Below are 25,299 nucleotides of genomic sequence, written 5' to 3'. Positions count from 1 at the left end.
GTTGAGCGTAATTCCGATTTACACTGGATGCGCCCCCTCACTACCGCCATCTATGGCCATTAGGAACTTCCGACAGAATCGGCCACAAACTGGATTAAAACATTTCTTTATTGAAAACTACGGACTAATATATTGCACAAGCATCCCGTAACGCCTCTCTAACGTTTGGTGCATCAGGATAAGCACATTGCAACTTGCATTTGAACATGTTCGGAGCTCTAAGGGGGAAGCTAGTGCCGTTCTCCTCCTCGGGGAAATGAACTCTCGTTAAAAATGTTGAAAATTAAAATGTTAAAACGTCCTCGAGCTTTTGTCAAGTGTGGGAGCTGACTCCAAGGACAAAAGGTTGGGAACCACTTATCTGGTGTATTGTGCTAGACTAGACCAATGGGGCAGTAGGCTAATAGGCCTACTTAATCGGTCACCTGTGGCTCGCTCATATAGTCCAAATATGACAGCCTATATATTCAAACCTGTTTAAAGATTTTATTGGAGAAGTTTCTGCTGTGAACATATAGATTAACCAAAACCAACAACATAATCCTTTAGTGAATTCATAATTATTGCTCGTCACTCACTGGCCCTCGACTTTCCTCTGTGACCCAGACAGCAGACAGGCAGCAAACAGATCATGCATATTTCACGCGTCAGGCGTTTTGGGGTGACACGACCAGAGCGAATCAGCACCGGGGACAGCTCCTGCATCGATCCAACGTCACAGACGAGACAACGCCCTGATAGTAGCCAAGCTATAACCCATAATTATGAATGGCTATGTACATTTTAATATTAAACGGTCAATGCTCACAACATCTTACCTCCCCAAAGATAACTGTGCAGGTTTAGGTTAGTCATAATGCTATCATATCATGCTATAGCCATTATAGCTGGCAAGCCTGCATGGCATCTTGTGATTATGCTGCAATTTGTAAAACAAAAAAAAATCTAAACAATGTATTTTCTGGGCAAATGACTGATCTGTTGTTTTCCATTCACGAGTGGCTTTAATATCCCGAGTTCGAGTTCCGAGGATGATATAAACTCATGTGGGTTTACCCCTTTTTAAAGAAGGCATCGGGCCCTTTAAGGGGTATGAAGCGAGACTAGCCGATGTAGGACGAGTGTGTGCGCTGCGCTCTCGCTGCCAGCCATCCTCATCATCCTCATCATCATCATGGCCTCCATACAGCCGCGGCGGCTGCGACCCAGAATGAACAGACCAGCAGCCGGTGTCTCTTCTTCCCATCCCCGAGCGGAGACGGACGTCAAACCGAAGCAGAGGCACCGGTAGAGGAGAGCGCGCCGGGGGAAGCCGCCTCATGCCACCCCGGTCTCCTCCATGTCCGCGTCTAAAGCCAGGATACAGCCATTTGATAAAGACGGGTGCTGCTGCTAACCCGGGCGGCGGCACTGAGTGGCGGCAGAAACATGAAGGATTATTCTGTTAATCTATCGGTGCAGCAAGTGCTGAGCCTCTGGGTGCAAGGCAGGACGCTGCAACACTTCACAGGTAGAATAATAGCATGCTTCCCAATGTAATATCTCGCCTACTGTTTGCAGCATTTCATGTGTTCAGGGGTGTGCGGTTCACCCGGTCTCAGTCATAAACATGCACACAACTCATAATATACTAACTAAACCATAATACAGGATAACGTATGGTCTCCTTTGCAGGTCCGTTTAAGAAGAAAACGGAGTACAATATGCACAAGAAGACTATCAAATAGAACCAATATTGAATGAATACATGACTATAAGATATTAAGACCAGGAAAAGAGAGGTTCAGTCTGTTAAGAAGCATATATATAGCTATCAGCCCCCAGTGGTGAATTGGTCTATGTGAGAGTAGAAATTTCACTCTACTCACTGTCCATGCGTGTGGAGTCAGGGGATGGAATGAATGAGTAATGAGTATCATAACAAGTATCATAACAAAATGCGTCTAATTAATCTTTCTGCATGCACGTGAATGCGCTTGGCTTTGAAGTAAACGAAGTGCTGCCATCAGTCACGGCCTCGTTTCCTTTTGTCTTTTAAGTGTTGTAATCGAGAGTAATTAGAGCCCTTTCATATAACTCATGCCTTCTGTCTAGTCAGGTCTAGACTTTAGAAATATTGATTTGGGCATAAAAATATTAAGGCTCCACGACTTGATTGTGGTGTCTGTTTGTAGTAGTATGGGACCTATTATGTCGCCAAAGACATAACTTATGTTCCTGTTCTGCTATATCTATAATAGTAATTTATTATGTGCCACACCAGTGTAGGTTTTAATTAGCGTGCTGTGTATCTAGGCCTACTGTAAAACCCTTGCTTGTAAGGATTAATAATGCATTTAGAAATGTGTCAATTTGTGTGATGATAGGGGGCCTCTTCTAGAACGACATGACTCAACAAGATTTCTAACCACCATGTGTGGATGGCATCCACACATGGCAGTGTTAGGCTACTTACAATCAATACAACTTACAATCAATGCCATTGTCACATGACAACTAAAAATGGTTGGAAATGCTGCATGGTAAATCATGGACTGGACATTTTGATTTAAAACAGATGCACTGTTGAAAGGGACAACAGGAGTCAGTTTGGCATTAAAACACAAGATTCCTTTCACGCTTGGAATTCCCTGCTATTGAACCAAGAAGACCAAATAAGTGAAGATGGGCATAATAAGGTCATAGCTGGTATACAGCAACAAGCCTTTTCACGAGTCTCGGCTGACATCCTCTAGAGCTGAGAAACACGGACGTTAGATGATGCTGATTCAACAGGAAGCTGACTGACGCGCACATAGATGTTTGAGGAAGCAGAGTTGACATCCACATTTACACAGCCATCTGTTCTGTTCCACCTCAACCTCATAGTTTACCAGCTAGGCGAAAGACAACCCAATAAGGTGTTCAGATAAGGTCAATCGAGGATATGAGAACTGTCCTGAATAACTGTGAGTAATAACCTTTTTCCCCACAGTCTACTGATATGAGAAGTGTTGTGTCTGTATGATTTAATTGTATTGATTTGACCAATCTTTCCTTATTAGCCACTTAAGCCCTTTATACAAAATAGGCGATCTAGGTTATGCTCTTTGAGCTTGTAGAGCAGCTTTGTTCAGTTTTTTTTAATAATATTTATTTTATTTGGAAAAAGCAGTACAATAACAGCATTTCTATGCATACATAGGACACAAGTGCAGTTCCCAGGATTTTTTTTTTCACCCCTCTTCCCTCCCTCCCCCCTCCAAGTGACTCCATCTCCAGTGTCTCTGTAACATCCTTGCTTTCTTCAGGACTACATATGGCATCAAGTCAACACTTAACAGGGGCAAAGGGCAATATCGCTTCAGAGTGTACATTTCAGAAGGAGAAAAAGAAGAAAGAGTGGGCAGACAAAAGAAAGACAAAGATAAAAAAAACAACAACCAAGAAACGAAAGTATTTACAATATTGCTGAGGGGGACAAAAACAAAACAGCTTTGGACTTCGACCATGAGAAGAGGAAGGGTGTCTTAAACATTTTCTACAAAGATCATAAAGCAGGCTATTAGGACCAGTGAGATCACACAAAGTCAGCTCTCAGAGGGGCAATGTGTACTATCCAGTTGTTCCAAATTTGGTAGAAATTGTCTAGTCTAGTTCTTAGGATGTATGTTAATTTTTCCATTTTGAAAATATCCAGGACTATTCCGTGCCAATCGTCCATTGTGGGTGTGATTGGGGTTAGCCATCTTCTTGTTATTGACTTTTTGCTGGCTGCCAAGAGCACCTGCAGTAGCTTTGTGTATCTCGTCTGGTTAAGACATTCAATGTGGCCCAGGTAGTTCACAGTTTTTTAAAAGGTTTTAAATTTGTGAAAGTTTTTTGAATTCTGAAGATGTTTGAAAATGTCATTATACAATATGTCCCGTGAGCAAGCCTCACACGGGAGACCTGGTTTCCAAACCCGGATATAGGGCATGTACACTATTACAGATTGCAGCTTTAAGAGCCTCGTAAACTAAACACCCGTGCTGGTGGCCCTCTCTCCAGTTCAAGGTTCTGCTTTCGTAGGGCCTTCCTTCTTAAGTTCTTTGATTGCAGCAATACCTTTTGCTTTCGTAGGGCCTTCCTTCTTAAGTTCTTTGATTGCAGCAATACCTTTTGCTTTCGTAGGGCCTTCCTTCTTAAGTTCTTTGATTGCAGCAATACCTTTTGCTTTCGTAGGGCCTTCCTTCTTAAGTTCTTTGATTGCAGCAATACCAGCCTATCTGGGCTTCTCCAATAGCCTATCAGGCTGTGGTTCAGTGAAAACCTTTACTTCTTCTTATCAGGGAATGGTAATATAATTCGTTCTTCTTTTTGCAGCATGTCGACACGAGTGGAAATTAATGCTGCCCTCTGACTGGCGTACGTGGTGCCCACATTGGGGAACTATGAGCACTCCAGTTACAGGCACCACATTGGGGAACTATGAGCACTCCAGTTACAGGCACCCATCACCTCCCGGCATCATCTTATCGACAGCAATGACTTACCGTCACAGTACACACACACAGGCGTCACCGCACGCACGCACGCACGCACGCACGCACGCACGCACGCACGCACGCACGCACGCACGCACGCACGCACGCACGCACGCACGCACGCACGCACGCACGCACGCACGCACGCACGCACGCACGCACGCACACACACACACACACACACACACACACACACACACACACACACACACACACACACACACACACACACACACACACACACACACACACACACACACACACAGACACAGACACACACACACACACACACACAGGCGTCACAGCACACACACACACACACACACACACAGTCACGCACACAGACACACGCACGCACGTACACATACACACACACGCACGCGCACACACACACACACACACACACACACACACGCATACACAGTCTTGTAAAATGCGCCACAGAACATTGGTCATATGGTATGGTCATGTGGTGTGATTGAGATGGGGTTTGTGGGACATGTCCCCTGAGCTACTACTGGTTCCCATATAGAGGATTCCGTAAATCCATCCGGGCTTAGTTGTGTGGCAGATGACCTGTGTGGAATCTACTGGAGTCTCCTGGCAAGATGCCCACTCTCTCACTTCTCTCCTTATTTCACCTCTTGTCTTGTCGATCCAATCTCTTTCATTCTAACCATGTGCCAGTCCATCATTGTCTGTCTGATTCTCTCTCTTTCTGGGTATCTGTCTATGCATCTTTCTGTGTTTCTGCTGTGAATTACGTTGACCTCTGTTGTGATCCTAAGAGCTATGACCATTCAGTTGAATTACTTCTGCAAGCAAGCACAAGCTCAGAGAACAAGAGAAGTAATGTAAGAGGTTGCAGAGATCAGATACACATGGCCAGAAGATATGGGTCATGACAGATAAGAGTCAGGCCAGGGCATTACAGGAACAGATTACTGTATATGCTGGGAATAAGGTGATAAAGTAGCTCATTGTGTCACAAACATTAAAATCTATAAGCACAGTGAATCAATATACTAGATACTGAGGTGTGTGTGTCAAACCTCATATATTATACCCATCTTTCTGTAACTCCTATCCGTCTTCTCTCTCTTGCTTGTAATTTCAGTATCCTTGTATTATATTATCTACTAAATCATCCCGTCTCCTGCCTGATCTCGGACAATCTCTCCTCCCTGGCGAGATTAGTGATGGTGATAGGAAGATGGTGGTGGCAGATAAGATAAGCAGCTTCCATTGTGTCCCGTCTCAGTAGTTTGATCTCACTTTGGGCTACAGCCAATCAGATGGAACAAAGAGACGTTGTGTTGGTGGGAGGGAGGGGGGAGAGAGAGAGAGAGAGAAAGAGAGAGAGAGAGAGAGAGAGACTGTTACATCTATCTCTGCCTGGCTTGACAGCTGATGGCTGGATCAATACTGGAGGTAGGCACTCACTGGATTATGGAACAAGTTTAAATGGCTATGCTAACACACTCCCTCTGTGCTAGGGCTATATTGAAATTTACTTTGGAGGAGAATAGGGCTTATCGATTTACAGTGATATGGCAGACGTTACCATCATGCAACAGACAAAGTCAAGCATTATCAGTAATAAGTTTAACACAACAGTACATGACATTCCACTGCTTTTGAACAGTTACTGTTCATCCCATTTAACCTCAAAACCTTAGTCCATGTCCTGAATATGTAGTCATCTCATAGCCAGCTGGCATTTCCTTGCTGTAACGGCATGAATGGTGCCAAGCAGGCCTCTCACTGACCATGACTCTTTATGCACAGTCTGTCTGTAAGAGTCTGTGGCCCACACGAAACAAGGAGGGAAAGAGAGAGGAAGAGGATGAGGAGGACAGAGAGAATGTGAATACACTTCTAAAACAGGTCCTGACGAGTGAGCTCCATTTGGGTCTAGCCTAGTTTCTCTATAATTCTGTATGTTGGTTAATCTTTTACTCAGTAATGTTTTGCTGAGAATTTAAGAAAAAGAGGTGAGAAGATGGGCAGGCGTACAGCTGCATTGGCCCGTTTTATATGTGCTTTCAGAGATAATGGGTTTGTTTAGTGGATTGCTTAATTTTTATATTTAACTGTACAATTTAGGCATTTAGCAGACACTCTAATAATCCAGAGCGATTTACAGTAAGCAAGAACAAAAAACATCAAAATAATATTCATCATGAATCATACTTAAGCTTAAGAACAGTGGAATATCTATATAATGAAACTATATGTGTATACACTATAGAGTGCAATGTCTAAATAAAGTGCTATTTAAGTTACATAAGTTGAGCCTATGCATACGCCTGTAGGTGGTCGAGGCTAGGGCAAGTTCTTTCTTTTTTTTTCAAAATCTTTTTATTTTCGTTTTATAACAGTATAGGTGTCAAGTCACAGGTTCATAGAAAAAAATAAAAATAAAATATCAGTTTTTAGTATCAGTGACTGAGGTAAACAAACGTAGCCTACTGTATGAATCACAGAGATCGTGGGCAGACATAAGGAAAAGACTGTTATTGTGCGAAACATGCCCCTTCAAGACAAAAGAAAAACATTCTCTCCCCTTCAAGTCCCAATTTAGTATAGCCAATTCCCAATTCCCCAGCAGGCTAGGGCAAGTTCTGATTGCAATGGGAAGTGCATTCCATAGTTTTGGAGCCAGAAGGTAGAAGAGTTTGGGACGTGTGGAGCGTTGTCCTGCCATCTTTAGAGAAGGTACTTCCAGCTTCCCTGCGTCGGCTGATCTGAGCACTGAGGTTTGTAGGGTCCGATCAGACTTGCAAGATATGGGGGTGCCATACCTTTGGTTGCTTTGAATGCCAGCATCAGAGTTTTGTACTCTGTGCGGTCAGCGACCGGGAGCCAATGGAGGGAGCGGAGAAGGGGAGTGAATGACGTGAGAATTTTGGCTGGTTGAAAACCAGGCGAGCTGCAGCATTTTGGATCAATTGGAGAGGCTTACAGTAAGTGTGCTGTAAAAGTTCACCTTTTTTGGGGGGTAATCAAAAAAGGAGTGGCTATGGTTAAAAGTACATTTGTGTATCTTTTGAAATCAGATATTACAATTCTGTTCTGTAGCTTGTCTGTGTTTGCCCTAGACAATAATCTCATTCTTTCTGAGCAGTTATACACTGCTCCCCTTACTCTTGCTCTACGTGCCTTTTTCACAAGTGTTAAAGTTGTTACCATTTTGATCAGCCTTCTTTCTGAAACTGCGGTGTAGTTTCAAGGCATTCAAGAGGGTTTTATTTGTCACTCACTCAACAGGTCAGGTACAAGCAGCAAACGGATTGTGTGGCATGTTCTGCAAGACTGTGCTAACAACAATACAATATAAAAACATGATAATGATGATAATACGGCATGTAAGAAAAATCTGAGAATAAAGATTTGTAAAAGTTGGCAATAGTACAGGTAAAAAAAAAAGATTAGCATCAATGGGAAATGTGTGGGTCTATCTGTGTGTGCCTCCATCAACTAGAAAATAGTAATGTCCAATTATATGCTGGTAGACCTGATCCAAGCAGGCTGGCGGTGGACAGTCACAGCACAGCACAAATCGAAATCGTGGTTCTGGTTGATGCCAAAATTGCAGTGAGCGGCTGATTTGCAAATAACACATTATACCCACTGCACCTTTCCTACCACAACGGCACATGGTAAGTATGGCTGAGCGAATAATCAGATTTTTAAAATCAGATTTCAGAATCGATGGTCTTAAATAAATAAATACATATTTATCTATGTTATCTCCACCAGGTTGAAAGGCCCAGAGGTGGGAGATTTAGATTTAGATTTGTGCAGTTTCCATAGAAAGTCTTACTTAAAAGTGTCTCACTCTCAACCCTGAGAATATTCCAAGTCTCAATTCTGATCAACTGCGACTACATCTTCCATTTATTTCTTGCACATTAAAATGTATTTGGTGGCTTGCCGTGAAACATATCGAGCACACTGATGCTCCCCAGAGGATGGACCCTACTGATTTTAGTGACCCCCAAGGCTTTTCCTATAGTGCCACCCTGAGATCAAATTGTGTCAAATTGAGTTATCTAATTTGTCTGTGCTGTGTTGTTTTTTTCCCCTCTCCTGTTCAGAGATGTGGTATTGGGTGTTCCTGTGGTGTCTCTTCTCCTCGCTCTTCGTCCACGGGGCCATGGCGCTGCTCATGTTGGTCATGCTACAGCGCCATAAGCGGGGCCGCCTCATCACGCTGGTGCTGGTCAGTGTGGGCTTTCTGGCCTCCCTCACTGGAGGGGTCATCACCAGTAAGTATACTGCCTCACCCTAATTTTAGTCTGACATCACAGTGCTTAGAACCACAGCACAAAAAAGAACATGGGGGCACGGTGGCGCAGTCGGTATCGCTGTCGCGTCACAGCTAGAAGGCCCCGTGTTTGATTCCCGCCGGGGACGCTGGATTCGTGTTCTCATCCATAGGTGGGGTTGGCTAAAGGGCCTTTCTGTGTGTGGAGTTTGAATGTTCTCCTGGTGTCCCCTAGGCCTAGGGTACTAGGTACCCTCACAAAACAGTAATCCTGGTCTATTATACTGCCTCCCCCTGGTCAGCTGGGGCACCTGATGGAGGGGAAAGGAACTGGTTGGAATAACGTGTGCCTTCCACGCGCTACGTCCTACCGGGGAAACTCCCCCCTGTCACTCCCTTTTTCCCCCAGAAACCTTTTAATATAGTAGATGTAAGTTCCTGTATTCTGGTGAATGTTGGGACTTTGATACTTTGAAATCCAGGAAATGATAGACAAATCCAGGAGACATGACAATAATGCAATGCAGACTCCTGCAGGATCCAGGAGTGTTGGCAGCCCAGGATTACAGCTTAGCCTATTGGCACCGGGTGAAAAATGGGTTACAAAATCGTGGAGACTCAGGATTGTGTATGAGGTGTATGAGTTATTATAGCGAGTAAGAGAGAGATTAAGGAGGCGATTAGGATGGTCTAATCAAGATTAGACCGTTTCCAGAGGCGAAGTAGGATGTTTTTTGTGTGTGTTACAAATCTGTTTTTGGTATTTTGAGGACTTCTCAATCATGGTATAAAACATGCTATGGTTCTAGCATGAATTAAGGTGTTTCGTTGTTTATTCTAACTATTACAAGCACACCTTTTGCCTCAATTCCCATACAAGCAGCATACTATGGGTCCTCAAATGTAAATTCCATCTTTGGTGTGTGAAGTATATGAAAAGTGGGCAATGTCGTTGTGCAGTTATTATAAGGAAATGCATGTATTTAATTCAGTCTGACCAGAAGCAGGGATCCCCCACCACCCCTGCAGCATATCAATCAAACCCTGCCTAAATCTACCCTTGTATGACCGGCGACGACCGATTTTGGGACTTGTGGCTTATGGTGACAGGTGTGGTGATCACGACATACTGATTAAAGCTGCCTGTGTTCAAATTGATTGTGAGTTTGTTACTGTTTGGGGCAGAGCCCGGTGGCTCAAAATACTACCACCAATACATTCTGCAAACGAGACTGGTGTGCAAATTTCATTTCAGTCTATCAACAGAAAAATGGTCTAATACGGAATGTTCCTTTAAGGTTGCCATTGTCTGTTGTTGCTGTACAGTGTCAGTCGCTGTAACACAGTTTGGTTACAGTGTGTGTAAACAGACCTTAATCTATCCGACCACAGGACAGGAGCTCTCGAGGGCACAGCTGTATGAATGACTCTCAATCACAGAGCCGGTCCATGAATAGAAAGAGGCTTTATTATTAATGTGCAGCAAGAGGGGGAAAAGACTACTGACTGTCTGTATGTAAATATGATGTCCGACAGGCAGTGATGGAAGAAGTACTCAATTTTTTTAAAGTAGTAAAATAAGTTTCAAATAAAAGGCCTGTATTCAAAATGTTACTTAGTAAAAATACAAAAGTATCGGCATCAAAATTGCACCAAAATAATACTTTTTAAAAATGTGTCAAGACTTTTTCTAAAACAGCAGATCTACAAGCTTCAAATCATTGTTGTGGAGTAACAAGTAGAATATTTGAGTAAATGTTACTTTCCACCACTGGCAACAGGTCAGTAAGGCGACAGTGAAGTGAAGAAAAAGTTTGGTTGTGCTAGAAAGCTTTCCATCAACGTGTAAACTCCATCTGCACAAAATCATGCAATTGCCTCATCTGTCGATGAGGTCTCTGTCTTTTGACTCTGATATCAAGGAATAAGCTTCCTTGATTTCATCTCTGGCTGCATGATGTTGTCCAAATGGCGTATTGTGTGTTAAGGCGTGACTAACATTTGGAGGAAGAGTCAACACAGCGTGTGGGCAGACACTCAATCACACCCCCAACTGGCTGTGTGGAGCAGCAGATGAATACTTTAAATGGCGCTCCTTTTTAAATATTCACAGAACAGAACACCATGGCTTTTGTGCAGAACACTTGCACTCCCGGTGCTAAAATCTACAGACGGATAGAAAGCAGTTTTAGCTTCTTCGTGCATTTCATCTGTGGTCATGGTGATGACTGATGAGTCTTGAGTGACAGGCATTTGTGTGCGAATGCCACTCTGTTTACTCAATGTGTGTTCATGCTCATGATCTAGCTCTTTTCGTCCTCAGGCGCAGCTGTGGCAGGGGTGTACCGCGTGGCGGGGAAAGATATGGCCCCCCTGCAGGCTCTGGTATTTGGCGTTGGACAGACTACCTTCTCCGTCATAATCTCCTTCTCGCGCGTCATGGCCACTATGTGAAGCAAGCACTCCACTTCCAAGGGCACACTCAGATGAATGGAAGGACCCATACACTGGAGAGGTGAGCAGAGGTGGTGTATTAAGCCACGGATCAAGTCAGTGAGAGACTTATGGTTGTTCACTCGTATGAGCATCGAAAGGGCATGGCCTGATTTGCATGGGCAAAGAGAAGGCGGGAATGCTCTGAAAGTTGGGGGCTCAATGCAGGAGAGAGAGAGACCCCTGGTGTCTCTGTTCTATCACTGCTACAATCATCAGTGCTCCTCCAGTTCTGTTTAAAAGGGAACTCGGTGGAGGCCTCTCTTGTCTTCTCCATGGGACGGCACAGCACTCACTGGACAAGAGGGCAAGATCTACAGCAACTCTGTAGCGATGCCACATCCCAGACTGAAAGCCATGTTTTAGGTGTCTCCAGTGTTCTCTCAATGCTCTATCATTGTGCCAACAGCCCTGTCTGGGACATCCAGATGCCTTTGTGGTAATCTCCACTGACTCTTGAAGGCTTTCTGTTGCACTTGTGGTGAAAATCTCTCTTTTTTTTAACCAAGTGAAGGGAAGCAAGAAGGATGACCTGTAATTTGCGATTATTTCATGGTACCATGTCACAATGCACTTTAGGTGCCGCTGTGTGAGAACAACATTTTGAGCAGAGAAGGTTCACATTTCACAAGAGTGAACTAACAACAATGTTCATCAGCAAAAATGCCTTTCAGTATTAACGTCAGCCTCAGCTAGATTTTCACACCTAAAATAAGAATTATCGAGGCCATTACTTTCTGTTTAGTGGTTTAACAACTTCTACTGAGTTATACTCCAGTACTAACATACTCCATAGATGTGTCTTTGAATTTGCACTCTTCTAAATGTTGGAATATGACACATCAGTTGAAAGTTACAAAGCATATCATATTACCAGCATCCCTGCAGCATTCTCAGTTTGTATTTTTGAAATAGTGTTTCATTGCGTGCCAATTATGTGACAGATGGGGTTTAAGACAGGGAACAAAAAAATCCCATCATATTTCAAATCCTGAGAGTATGTGCACTTGGTTGAATTTGCCTTGGGCAGTTTCTTTCAGGTCAGCATTAGATCAGTGACTCTAATCAAAATCTGTGATTTTCAGACAATACTATACTGTCTGGTATACTGTCTGTGCGAGTCCTATATTTTTTTATTTGTACTTGGTCGCACAATCGCTCAATTATTTTTTAAATCTGTTAATTGCGTACAATGAAGTATAAATGAAGCATTAGAATCCATCGCTTAATAACTTAAGTTATTAATAATAAATTGCTCGAGCTTATATATATATATATATATATATATATATATATATATATAAGTTATTATTTTCGTTCGCATTCGGATAAAAAAGAAAAGCCTGGGCAAAACCATTAGAAAATCTGGCATAGGAAGTGGGAGTCAGATCAGATCGGTGAACCAATAGGGTCCACCACCTGTTTTCGACCGGCACCCGCCCCTCTAGACCAGAAATCACACAGGCTGGGGCAGGCTATAGTTCCCTGGAGAAGATCAAATACACAATACATTTTGCTGCTGTCACAGCCATTTTATATGGCTCCTCCTTAGTTTTTACCAGTCCAGTATCTACGTATTTATTTTAACCCATGTTCCTTAAGTTTGTCTATTGCACTGAGAAATATCTCCCTTCTTTTAGCACAGTGTGTGATGATACTGTTCCAGTGTGACCCATCCAGTATTACGTACTTAGCATACCCAATAACCACAGTTTAAGTCGATTTCAAAAGACTCACCGATGTCACTTTGTATAGAATAATGTGTGGGGTTATTGATGACAAATGCATTCTCCCAGTGAACCTATTGAAAGAAGGAGTTATGTAGGACTTATATTGGCCATGTACACTACAGTTTGTGTTACCTACTATTGGTTTGAACAATTTAAGAATTATATTTACTTTTATGCCTACTACCTACTGCAGCAAATATAGGATAACAGCTTCCCTCCCCGGATCATTCAACTACAGTAGTATACTGTACTGCACCAGACCCACATCGAGAGTTTTGTAATGCCAAAGTATCTTTCACATACTAGCTTTAATTACTGCATTATCTACAGATAGTCTATTAGATTGCTAGAAGAAGTAGTTAAATGACTGTAGCCCAGTTTATCTTTTTGTTTTCTTATGGCATAGGAATGACCCAGACCTTGAGTTGCTATATGATTTGAGTTGCTATGATTTGGGCGATTATCTATTATGAAATTTCTCACCTAAATTTGTGCGGTAAGATTGCATCATATTCACCATCGATTGTTACGTAATTGACTCCACTCACCTTCAGTACCAACACGGCACAGAAGAGGGCAATGTTGCTCATGAATAAGGTAGCAACAGTAATGTTGGAGAATTGAAAGATGACTGTAGATTTAATAGTGAAAATACAGTTTTGATATTGTCATTTGACAATTCACTTTCCATTTACTGTTGGCCTACTGCGATCTTTAACCCCCAAATTTAAAAGAATAAACATTACTATCAGGAAATAGTGAAACACTGAATTATCTGCACATACTACAGTACTAATCAGTAATCATAGTAATCATGTGAATGTTTTTGGCTCAAGTTCAGGGACCAAATTGTACGTTGTTGCAGATGACTCACTTATCATCATAGCAATGAAAATTATGTGAAACTTTGTTTGAATTGCTGAATAATTTGCTGAATATATGGTTCATAGGAGATGTGATATTTGAGTGTTTTGTTGTATTTTGGTGTATGTCTGTGTGGCTGTGCATGTGAGTACTATAATATTGAATTATTTATTTTTCTTTCATGTGAGGTTGTCTGTTGCAGACCCTTAGAAATTGTTTTCTCACGTCTCAATCAGATAATGTCTAGTCTATGCTTCGTCGTACGATGGTGTCGTGAGTGCACCAAAAATAGCAGCTCCCATCATGTCGCTGTTGTGAGCTTGAACATTGGCTATTTTCGGAGTGTGACACTATCATATGATGAAGGATTAATCAGGCTTAAGAATCTAATTTTAAGTGACATGGATGGCACTGTGTGTCCAAAGACGTCACATACAGGTCCATGAGAAATGTCTTACAGTACGTAATGTATCAGAAACCATGTTTTATTTATTACAACAAAGTGTTTAGAACCACCTTTTTTGTCCAACAAAACATCAAGCACCGACAGTTGAAAACTTGCTTACGTGGATGAGGTCAGTTGCACTTAACCAGTATGGCTATACTGTACAAAATCAGAAAGATACAGTATATATATATATATATAAATGAGATGTAGCTAATGGCAGAGTTAACCTTACTGACAGTATTTTGATATTCACACAAATGTATTTCTCTACTACAGTATAGTGACCATGCATTAAAATATTAACATCTATGCCACACGTGGTAATGTTACAAGATTGAGTGAGAATTGATTTTCTGCTTTAGACTAGGCAATTTCACCATCAATATGGTGGGAAATGTTGTGTGTAGCGCACTACCTAAAAGAGACACCCTGGAATTGACCCTACAATACAGTAAAAGTCGGAATGTTAATGTAAGTTTGAATGTGTAAAATGTTTTACACTTTCACAATTAAATCCAGATTTAGCTGTGAACCCCTTCCCGGACCTCAACATGCCATTCAATGATATGCCCAGTCCAATAACCAATAACTCATTTGGCTTATAAGTAATGCTACCCTTCAGATCAGTGTTTCAAATGCCACACGTACTGTATATAGTATGCACCATGGACACACATACTACTGTACTCTACTACTGTATCTCCCCTCTTGTGTTTGCATGTGTAATGCAGCTCAGAAAACATGCCAATGGATTATGGACAATCCCAAACAAGAGACAATGTACACAAAAACCCAAAGTGGCACCTGTAAATAATGTATAATGTTCTTTTTTTTACATTTTGTACCAGCGAAACAGCTGATGTTTATAACTATTGGATATTTATGTACAAATTGTTCTCCTGTACATACTCAACAGTCAGGTGAAATAAAAAAAATGTTTTGCAGAATAAACTCAGGAATGCTTTTTCTGTTCCGACATACAGTAATGTGTCTTGGTGAACTGTCTCAATACTTTCTTCTATAGATCTTGTTATAATAGCTGAAGAAAATAATGTCTGTGGGGACCAGGTGTCTGCCTTTATTCTCACAATCGTAGTATCTCTTTTATTGGAGCAGTCCGAAGGATCCCTGCTCATACGATCGTTTATATCTTGTATCTCATCTCTGTCCTTTGACGCTGTTATTCCTAGTTTGTCCTTTGACTGCTATCTGTATGAAACCTAAGATGTGTAATAGTGTATTGTACGTTGTAGGATTTTTGCTGACGATCTGATCCAGAGCCACGTACAATCGGTTAACAGGTGGTAGGGGATTCAGTTCCTCGTCAAAGGATACTGGAAGCCCGCGGCACTCGGGTGTTGCAGGGGTAAAGTTCCTGCCCACCACTGGAGACAGGGGTTTAAATCCTCTACGGTGCATCCAGATTGCCATTGTTCCAACAAAGGCAATTGGCTATGTTTGCAGGAGGGAGGCCGGACGTGGAGGGCACTTTTTGCCACTGCTCTGAGTCCTACAGATTGGTCAATGGTGCTAGTCCAGTGGTTTTCAACCCTTTTCATGTCAAGGTCCACTTTGTATTCTGCATTTAAGTCACAGACCACCATTTGATGACTTTTATCCTCTCAGATCCTAAACTTGTCTTGTCTTAGAATATTTTGTTGTCATTGAATAAGATTCCATGATGTGATATACCAGAGAGAGAGAGAGATCACAGGCAAACATTGATCAAAATAACAATTCTTCTACATTCTCTAATTGTGTAGACCAGTGGTTCTCAACCAGTGGTCCGGGGACCACCAGTGGTCTTTGAGGAGTTCCAGGTGGTCCCCAGCTAAATGATGGAGAGTTGATAACCAAATGGACCGTTGTAGATCTTGAACTCTTGAGAGCGTAAAATGAATCATTTTACGCTCTCAAGAGTATTGTTAAAGTATTGTTAAACATCAATACAGCATGGAATTGTGGACAAAACCTTATCCAACGATACCAAGATATGGGTCTGAGAGGCAAAATCTCATCAAATGGTGGTCCGTGGCTCAAATGCCAAATAAATAATGGGCCTTGATATGAAAAGGGTTGAAACCATTGGTGTAGACATCTTGTAAATTAAGCAATGCATGTTTAACAATAATTTAACTCTTGAGAGCGCTCTCAAGAGTTAAGGATTCATTTGGTTACCAACTCTCCATCGTTTAAGTTTAACTGGGGACCACCTGGAACCCCCTCAAGGACCACTGGTGGTCCCCAAACCACTGGTTGAGAACCACTGTGCTAGTCCACAGGGTTGTTGAGCAATACAGTATGAGGCATAAGTGAAAGTGGTTTGACTGAAATCACTGTTCACCACTACAAGTACCAAATTGTTTAATGTCTGTCTTGCTGAATACCATGTACAGTCTCTGCACATAGAAATGCAGTGCAAAATCCTCAGTGTCAACTTAACTTGTGTAAAACCGATACATTTTTACACAGATTGCCAGGCACTCAAGAAGGGCAGTGCCAGCCAGCTAGGCAGACACAGACCCTTTTGAGCCAGCTGCTCCATTGTCCCTGGGGTAAAGTCTGTTATGTCCATTGACAACTTTTCTCTTTGTTGCTTAGACTGGTGTGGATTCACGTCTGATCACCCTGCTACATCCAAACATTGAAATTCAGAAGCCTGTCCTGGAAATATCATTCCAGCTGGCAGAGTAGTTGGACTTTCAGACAGTATTGGTTGTGATTTGGTTATAGGCCATAAGGATCCCTTTGTTTCATTCATTTCATTTCATTCATGCATTGTTTGTTACATTCTGAATGACAAATGAATACTGATGATTTTACTGTATACATTGTAAGGGCTAAATTGATGTTCAGAATGTTATGGTATAGGCTACACATGGTGCTTTACGCCTCTATATTACGCTCTTGGAGTTAAATTGAGTTGTATTGAATTGTATTTTACAGCATACGGCACGCGGTGCTTCGCCACTGCCGTTACTGGAGCTGAGGGGCACCGAGACAGAACAAAAGACAATTCAGACCTGAGCACAATTGGTCATTCACATAGTTGTTCTAACATTTCATTGCTATTCAGGGCAAGTGGTTTTACCTTGCCTGTGTCTTCTAAGTACCCGATTACAGCCCCGTTTCTCAAGGCTGTATAGCATTTCCAAGACCTCATACGGTGCGGCCTACCGAGGCGAGGGTCAAAGTTATCTGCACTGGGGGCCTATAACCTGGCTGGAATGTTGTGGGGTGTGACAACAATGGATTCATGCTGATGGAATTTAATCAGTGGAATAAAACAGTCAAAGGCCCAGTGTTGTTATCATGCTGTTTTGCTGTGTTTTTGTTATTTTATTCTTTAATGCCAGAGCATGGCATCCTGCAGACTACACTGCTCATTTCCATCAAGCGTCCACACTGTTTTATAACTGGGAGAGTGGCTGAGCGGCGCTGATAAGGGGTCGGCGGCTGCTTTGCAGAGTGCTGGGGACAGGAAGTGTTTCATAAGAAGCAAGAAGCTGGGCAGTGATATATATATATAGGCCTACATATACTAGTCTGTAATCTGACGGGAATGTCTGAGAAACAGGTGTGTGCGTGTGTGTGTGCGTGCATGCGTGTGTGTGTGTGTGTGTGTGTGTGTGTGTGTGTGTGTGTGTGTGTGTGTGTGTGTGTGTGTGTTCATCAATCTACCGTTCACTTTACACTATAACTCATTTTGCTCAACGGCAGAACTGCTGAGGTGTTTTCCTGTTTTTGTCAAAATTTGCTCTGGAATTCGAAATGTCACATAAATTGATGATTGTCTAAATGCCTTTTAATAGCACTCTGTTTTCACTAGGATGTATTCCAACCTGAAATACACACCCTGACCCACAGACATTTCTCTCAGCGACATTTTTCAGATGATTTCCCAACAAACTGTGGACTACTGTCGGTCTGTGTGTGTGTGTGTGTGTGTGTGTGTGTGTGTGTGTGTGTGTGTGTGTGTGTGTGTGTGTGTGTGTGTGTGTGTGTGTGTGTGTGTGTGTGTGTGTGCGTGCATGCATGTTTTACTGTATTTTTCTAAAGGCAAAGAATTACAGTTAATTCATCCAATCTAAATGAATGGATCATGCTCTATAGTAGAGTATTCACACTGCATAATGCTCCTGCATCAATGGTACACTTTACGGAAACTAGTCCATTATAAATAAATCATTTGGCAAATCATTTAGAAAGTCGTTATTCAGACATTAGATGGCATTGGTAATGGGAATACAATGAAGCCATCAAGGGTTCTGATTAAGGTACTTGCCAGTCCCTGACCCTATCTTAACCCCAATCAAACATGATTACCCCCAACCAAATCAAATGATTGGTCTCCCATGGCTGAATATCCACTGCCAACAATTTTAACCACAAGTAAAGTTGCGTGGCTTCCTAGAATAGGAATAGGACCACCAAGCCACTCGCTGCTATTGTCTTATTGTTTCCTCTTCAGGAAATACTCAAGAGTTGAGCATGAGTGTAGACAAGGGGATTGCATGCTTGCTTTGAAAAAAACACCCCCTAAACAATGGCTGGAGTCAGACCAATTCCTTTGACCTGCCAGATCACTTCACATTATTGACCTTGTCTGTGCGCCTGGCGGCTCGACTCCCGTTGCTCATAATGTATATAATAGTTCAGACAACACACAAACAGTCCATGAGGCTAGTCTCCAGTAGAGGCCGGACCTCCTATCATCCCAGCGCCTGTTGTCTGGACACTTCAACGGTGGGTGGGACAGAGCTCTCCTCTCTGTTTACATTTTCCACTATTTCAGACAGACCCTGCACACTCTATACAGCTACTGTATGCTGGCTCAATGTAACCTTGGCACGCGGTATGGGAGGTACGTAGGCTACACATAGTAATGACATTGCACTAATCTTACTAAATAACATTGCATGGATGCACCTGGGACGTATCCTCAGTGATGTATCCCATGGTCATCGGGGTTTCGGGTCTCTCGAACATCATACCCCTCACTCAGGTGACCCAGCCGGGGGGTTTAAGTCCTGACTTACGTCCTAGTAGCCAGAGGCGTATCTACAATAAGGTGAGGGCAGGCGTCCGCCTGTCCAAATCCATTTCTGCCTGGCCAAAATCCATACAATGAGAAAAAAACAGGACAAAAACAAGACATGAGAACTATTAGTGGACAGCTGATTGGCCGTCGTGGTAGAGCGTGACCCTCAATCACCCATTGGAATGTAAATGCAAGCCTTTCAGCCTTTGTATACTACTCGTCTGGCAGGTATATCTCTTTAAAAACCTTTAGTGCTACGATTGTGCGCGGGGAGTCGACAATTAACACATCTTGCCTGTCCAAAATGTAATTCCTGGAAACGCCACTGCTAGTAGCTACCCTCAATCAGTCCCATTAGGGGAAAAACCAGGGCCACACAATCCGTTGCTCCGAAACTACTCTGCCAGAACTGGGAGAACCATTCTGGTGCGTGGAAGGACTAGGCTCTGTGGGTTGATTCCTGTCCGGGCCCCTCCTACGTCTCACCAGGTCCACTCCTGCTCTCACCAGGCCCAGGACCTGTGCATTGCACCAGACACTTCATTCAGGAGTGGTGGATTATAATGGCCCTCCTAAAGGCCTCACCGAGGGTTTTTTGGGCTTCCTCCTCACGGAGGACACAGGCTGGGGCGCTAACTAAAAACATTGCATGGATGCACCTGGGACATATCCTCAGTGATGTATCCGAATCTGAATATTTAAAGATATTAAAGAATATAGATAGAATAGATATTTAAAGAAACTTACTTTTAACACACACATTGAGATTTTAACAAAGAAATTGCGAATTGCTTGGCTTTTTTTACCGAAACAGATCCTGCTTTCCTTGGCCTACTAGAAAGAGAATAATTGAAGCACTTTTCATCTCCGCTTTGGACTACGGGGACATTATATAGAGAAACGCATCAGCTACCACACTTAAAATCTTGGACCCAGTTTATCACTCTGCCCTCAGATTTATAACAGGCGACAGCTATAACACCCATCATTGCATACTGTACAATAAGGTTGGTTGGCCCTCCCTTGCGACAAGAAGAGACCAACACTGGTTTTTATTTGTCTATAAAGCTCTAATTGGGAACTCACCTTCTTATTTAAACTCTCTTTTACAATGGAAAACTATTTCTTATCATACACGCTCTCAAGATTATTTGATGCTTGAGACCATACATACCTCCACTACTTCTGGAAAATCTGCTTTCAAGTGCGCTGCCCCACACACTTGGAACACCTTACAGACTTCACTAAAGTACAGCTCTCTTCCCTCTCTATATCGCTTTCAACTTGATATATCAACGTTGGTAAATATCAACTGTACCTGTTTTAATTGAGTTGATCACTATGAAATGTTCCTTTATTATTACCAGTAATTTACTTTATTCATCTATGTTTTGTTTTCTTTGTACATTTTGGATGTAGAATCCTTCCAGTCCTGAATATAGGGGCATTTTACAATGGTGTCCCCTCTTATCAAACTTATTTTTATTATGTGTACATAAAATGAATTTGTCACAAAATAGACAAAAAGTTCAATGAGATGAGAAAAAAGTCAACATGTATACCTGTTAAGAGCATGTCCAGTTAGTGATGGAAAAATTACAAGTGTACGGCTGAGAAGAGACTTGTGAAGAGAGTGATTATAAGCCATTTATGCACACATTTAAAAAAATATAGCAATATTATTGTATCCATATACTATACAGATTGGCAATAGAATAGTATTGTACAGTTTATACTACATACGATTATTGTACTGTATTCACACACATTACAGAACTGCATTTAGCAGGTGCCAGAGTGTATAGCAAAGACAGCACTGACCTACCAGCAGTCGAGTACAGTATTACCCTATTAATAGACAATCTGAATAATAGCCTCATTCATGACCTCCATTGTTTTTGGCTTCTCTTTGACATGCCCCTGCATCTATTTCTTAGCGTGAACACAATGTGTGATCCTCGCCCCTGCTGGGTCTTCCCTTTGGAGAGTCTTTCCTTTACTCTTGATGATAACGATGTGTGTAGGGACCATTGTCTACAATAACACTAGTCGCATGCGAGGACTGTGGACACTGTGACCAGTGACTGGCTGCCAAGACCCTTGGTCCTGACTCCATGTCTGACACCACCTTGGTCTGGATGGCTAACACCCGTGTGTGTGTGTGTGTGTGTGTGTGTGTGTGTGTGTGTGTGTGTGTGTGTGTGTGTGTGTGTGTGTGTGTGTGTGTGTGTGTGTGTGTGTGTGTGTGTGTCCGTGTGCGTGTGCACGTGCGTGTGCGCATGTGTAGGCTGTGTGTTAGGCTGCGCAACAGTGACGCTTGGTGGTCAACAAACGCTATAACGCTATTTCCGTGCTGGGACGGACAGACCCAGAGACAGACCCAGCCAGCCAGCCAGGGACAACACATTGCTGTGCATTGGAGTGGCTGCACCACTCAAAATAGGGAAAGTGTGTACAGCATGGAAAAAGGCTTTACCTTTTATTTTACAGGGGCCAGTTTCAAATTGCAGCTGCCCGTAAGTGCTCTTTGAGAGTGGTTTTGAAGGAGTCTAGTCGTGGTTTGTGGAACTCCCTCTGGTGTTGTGATCATGGACTTTGTTGACATTAAGGAAGTATTTTGACAGGTACATGGGTATCTTAGATACAGGGTATCTTAGAGGTGTAGTGAATCTTGTAGACCAGGCCCATGTGTGCAACGTGGTTGGAGATGAGGGAAGGGTAGAAAGTGTATAGGGGAGAGGTACAAAGAGAAGTAATCGACTGCTACTCAACACAAACGTTGTTGAACACACACACTGTTGGCAGGCAATGTGCTTTAGACAGGCACACACACACACCACCACCACAATTAATAGATGTATATACAAATTAAAATTTGACCACATTTTAGGATCTAGGATTCAGAACATTGGAATCCAAGGTTTGCAAAAGAACTGTTGTGTTTAATTCTAATCTAAAATTATTATTTAGAATCATTGTTAGTTTTTCCGTGATTTTGTTAGAATGCTTCACTGTCTTGATTGTTTTTATATTGTCAATGTTTTATATGGTTTTCTGTTCATTTTCAATAACGCACTTTGTAAACTGTCGTTTAAGCAATTTAAATAATAGTAATACAAGTAATTTGGATTTTCACCAAATTGTGGCATTGAGGTACCGTATTGTCCCGAATATAAGACGACTCTGATTATAAGACGACCCCCATTTTTCAAGACTAATTTGTGGAAAAAGAACATTGAATGTCAAATAGTCTAGTCCCCGATTATAATACGAGCAAGTTTTTTAGGATATTCCCATTGGAATTCAGGCCAATAGGGTAAAATGTATTTTGGTGAGTTTTTCAAATGTTGTATCAGCAACTTCCACAAGGGAGCAGCATTGCATTTGCCATTGACTGTTGCCTCTCTAAATCCTGCCGCACTCCCCAATGGACTCTGTCTGTGACTCATCTCCAGTGCCAGGGGGACTGATTGAGTCAAAGCATCCCATCATTCACTCCACAATCTCCACTCGATAGCTGGTCCAAGCAGAGATCATCTGGTGGAAATTGAGGCATTAAGAGTTATATTCACCTGTGGACCTAGTGGGATGATGGACGGCCTGCATTCATCCCTGTACTAGTGTATTCTCTCAAAGCAGTACACACACACCGCGTGCACGTGTGTGTGTGCACGCACGCGCACACACACACACACACACACACACACACACACACACACACACACACACACACACACACACACACACACACACACAATATTGAGAATGAGTTCCACTTTATTTTCTACTGCCCTTCATGAGCTGTGTCTAAATAATTTAGGTGTAAAAACCTAGATTTTAGAAGGTTAAAGCTATGAGCAATAATATGTCAAAATTTTAATTCTTTTTGGTATTCAGACAGCCAGCAATGTGTAGAACGCTCCCAAAAAGAATTTAGTCTCTGTGACACATCTTGGGGCCGCAATCTGCATTCAAAGATTTTCCTAGAAGCTTTGTCATTGGTCGATTTGCCTGTCTGCTTCCTGATTGGTTAGTAATTTCGACCGTTTTTTTCCCGACCAATGACAAAGCTTCTAGGATTTTTTTTGAATGCAGATTGATGATGTGTCACGTTCTATAAAAATAAAAAGGTCATTACAATTTTGACATATTATTGCTTATAGCAGCTTTAAGTGACGCAGAGAGACGTGCATGGATTTTTGAAAAGAAGAAGAAGATATTCGCATCTACCATACAGATTGGCTAGAACAGCTTGGATCTAATAATGCTTATTTACAGGACACTTCTCAGATGCTAAACATGATAAACTCAGTAGGATGTGGACAAAAGTTTAGGGATCCTCATAGTAGGAGGAGACATTGTCTCATTGTCCCAAATAGCAGATGAAGTCCAAACGTGTGATCAACAAGTGTCAAGATGAGCAGAGTTTTGAATTACCGTTGTCAAGAAACGGGCTAGTTGATTTAATGGCGATACAAATGGTCAAACAACCAGACATCATGTTCTATTCAAACCAACACTCTTTCTATATGTAGGGACATGTTATTTACACCTAAAATACAAGTAGAAGCACATCCTCAGGTTGGGAAACACTGGCTAACGCCATTTCAAAGATATTATGAACATGATACAAAAGGCAAGCTACCTACTCGCAAACAACAATCCTCTTGTTTAGTATTGGACACCAAATCAGATGAGCCAGGAACATTCTTTGCACAAATAAAATAAAACAAACTCTTCTTCTTTTTCTTTTTGCTAATTTCCATCATGGTCACCACCAACCACCATGATCTGTTTCCATCTGGTTCTATTTTCTGCTAATATACCATCACTCCAGCCATGCACCTGCATGTCCTCTCTCACCGTCCGAATCCATAAACCTCCTCTTTAGCCTTCCTCTTTTCCTCTTCCTCTTCCTCTTCCCTCTTCAGCATCATTCTCCCAGTTGAACCCCTCGTCCCTCCTCCACACATTGTCCAAACCAACTCAACCTTGCATTATCCCCAAACCTGAGCTGATCCCTAATGTACCGGTAGTCATTTCTGATCTTGTCCCACCTTGTCCAGCCTTTTAGGACCAGATTAAACTGAAAAATAAGTTAGAAATAAGTTAGATCATCTCTGGCCTCTCTCTCTCTAGGTCGTCCTCAGACGAGCCCTCCATCATCGCTTCCAGTCATCCCGGTTCTCCATACATCCGTCCAGCTAGTTGGTGCTTTGCGCTCCTGCATCTTTCTTGAGTACATCCACATATGTTAGTATGGGACGTCCTCGTGACCGGTGCCCATGTGTTGGTTCCCACAGCACCAGTTTGCTGGTTGGCAACTCCTGGTGTCTTTGGCAGTGTCCTGCATGCAAGTCGCATTCTCCTGGCCTCAAAAATAACAAAAGTCCTGGCCCTGATGGCTATGGTAATGAAATCTATAATGCATTCAAAGGGCTCATATCTCTTCTTTCACTACAAGCATATATACCATGTGTACTATAAATAGTAATCCATCTCGGAGAGAGGCCACCAATAGCTGTCATACGTAAAACGTGATTTTACTTTCTATACTTGATTTCCTTGTTTCCCTCTACACCAAATTTCTTCGCCAAAAACAGTTGATCTACATGCTTATACAATGCATTGCAACATGATGCGCCTGTGAACTTGTCCATTGCCTACTTTTGCAGAATGTTCAACTGTTATGACATGCCCATAATTGGGACGTTGTTGTATCATTTTTCCGGCTAGGGTCCATGATAGTTAATATAAGTTATGGATTTCTGCAGTCTAAAGACCTGCTGATTACTGTGTGAGTGGAAAGGCATTGAGTGCACAGACGTATAAGACACCATACCGCATATCTGCTTAGTATCATGTATCCTCCGTTCTCTCTGACTTACAATATTAATATATATTTTTTCCACGGCTGGGCTAAAAGGTATTTGCATCTTGATAAGCAT

The 25,299-nt window shown here is 42.3% G+C and overlaps 1 protein-coding gene across 1 annotated transcript; it reads left to right on the top strand.

Moving 5' to 3' along the window:
- Positions 1–1,194: 1,194 nt before the first annotated feature.
- tmem170b (transmembrane protein 170B) lies at positions 1,195–11,229 on the top strand (the record flags this gene model as incomplete). The annotated part of the gene is given in 4 exon segments (XM_079521950.1): positions 1,195–1,415; positions 1,417–1,510; positions 8,606–8,776; positions 11,099–11,229. Coding segments are annotated over 4 exon segments (492 nt in total). The 5' UTR covers positions 1,195–1,319.
- Positions 11,230–25,299: the final 14,070 nt, after the last annotated feature.

This window comes from Electrona antarctica, assembly GCF_951216825.1.
Source record: "Electrona antarctica genome assembly, chromosome: 15".
In the NCBI taxonomy this organism is placed as follows: Eukaryota; Metazoa; Chordata; class Actinopteri; order Myctophiformes; family Myctophidae; genus Electrona; species Electrona antarctica.
The sequence above is the reverse complement of the archived record's forward strand: the minus strand, read 5'-3'. Positions and strand labels throughout refer to the sequence as shown.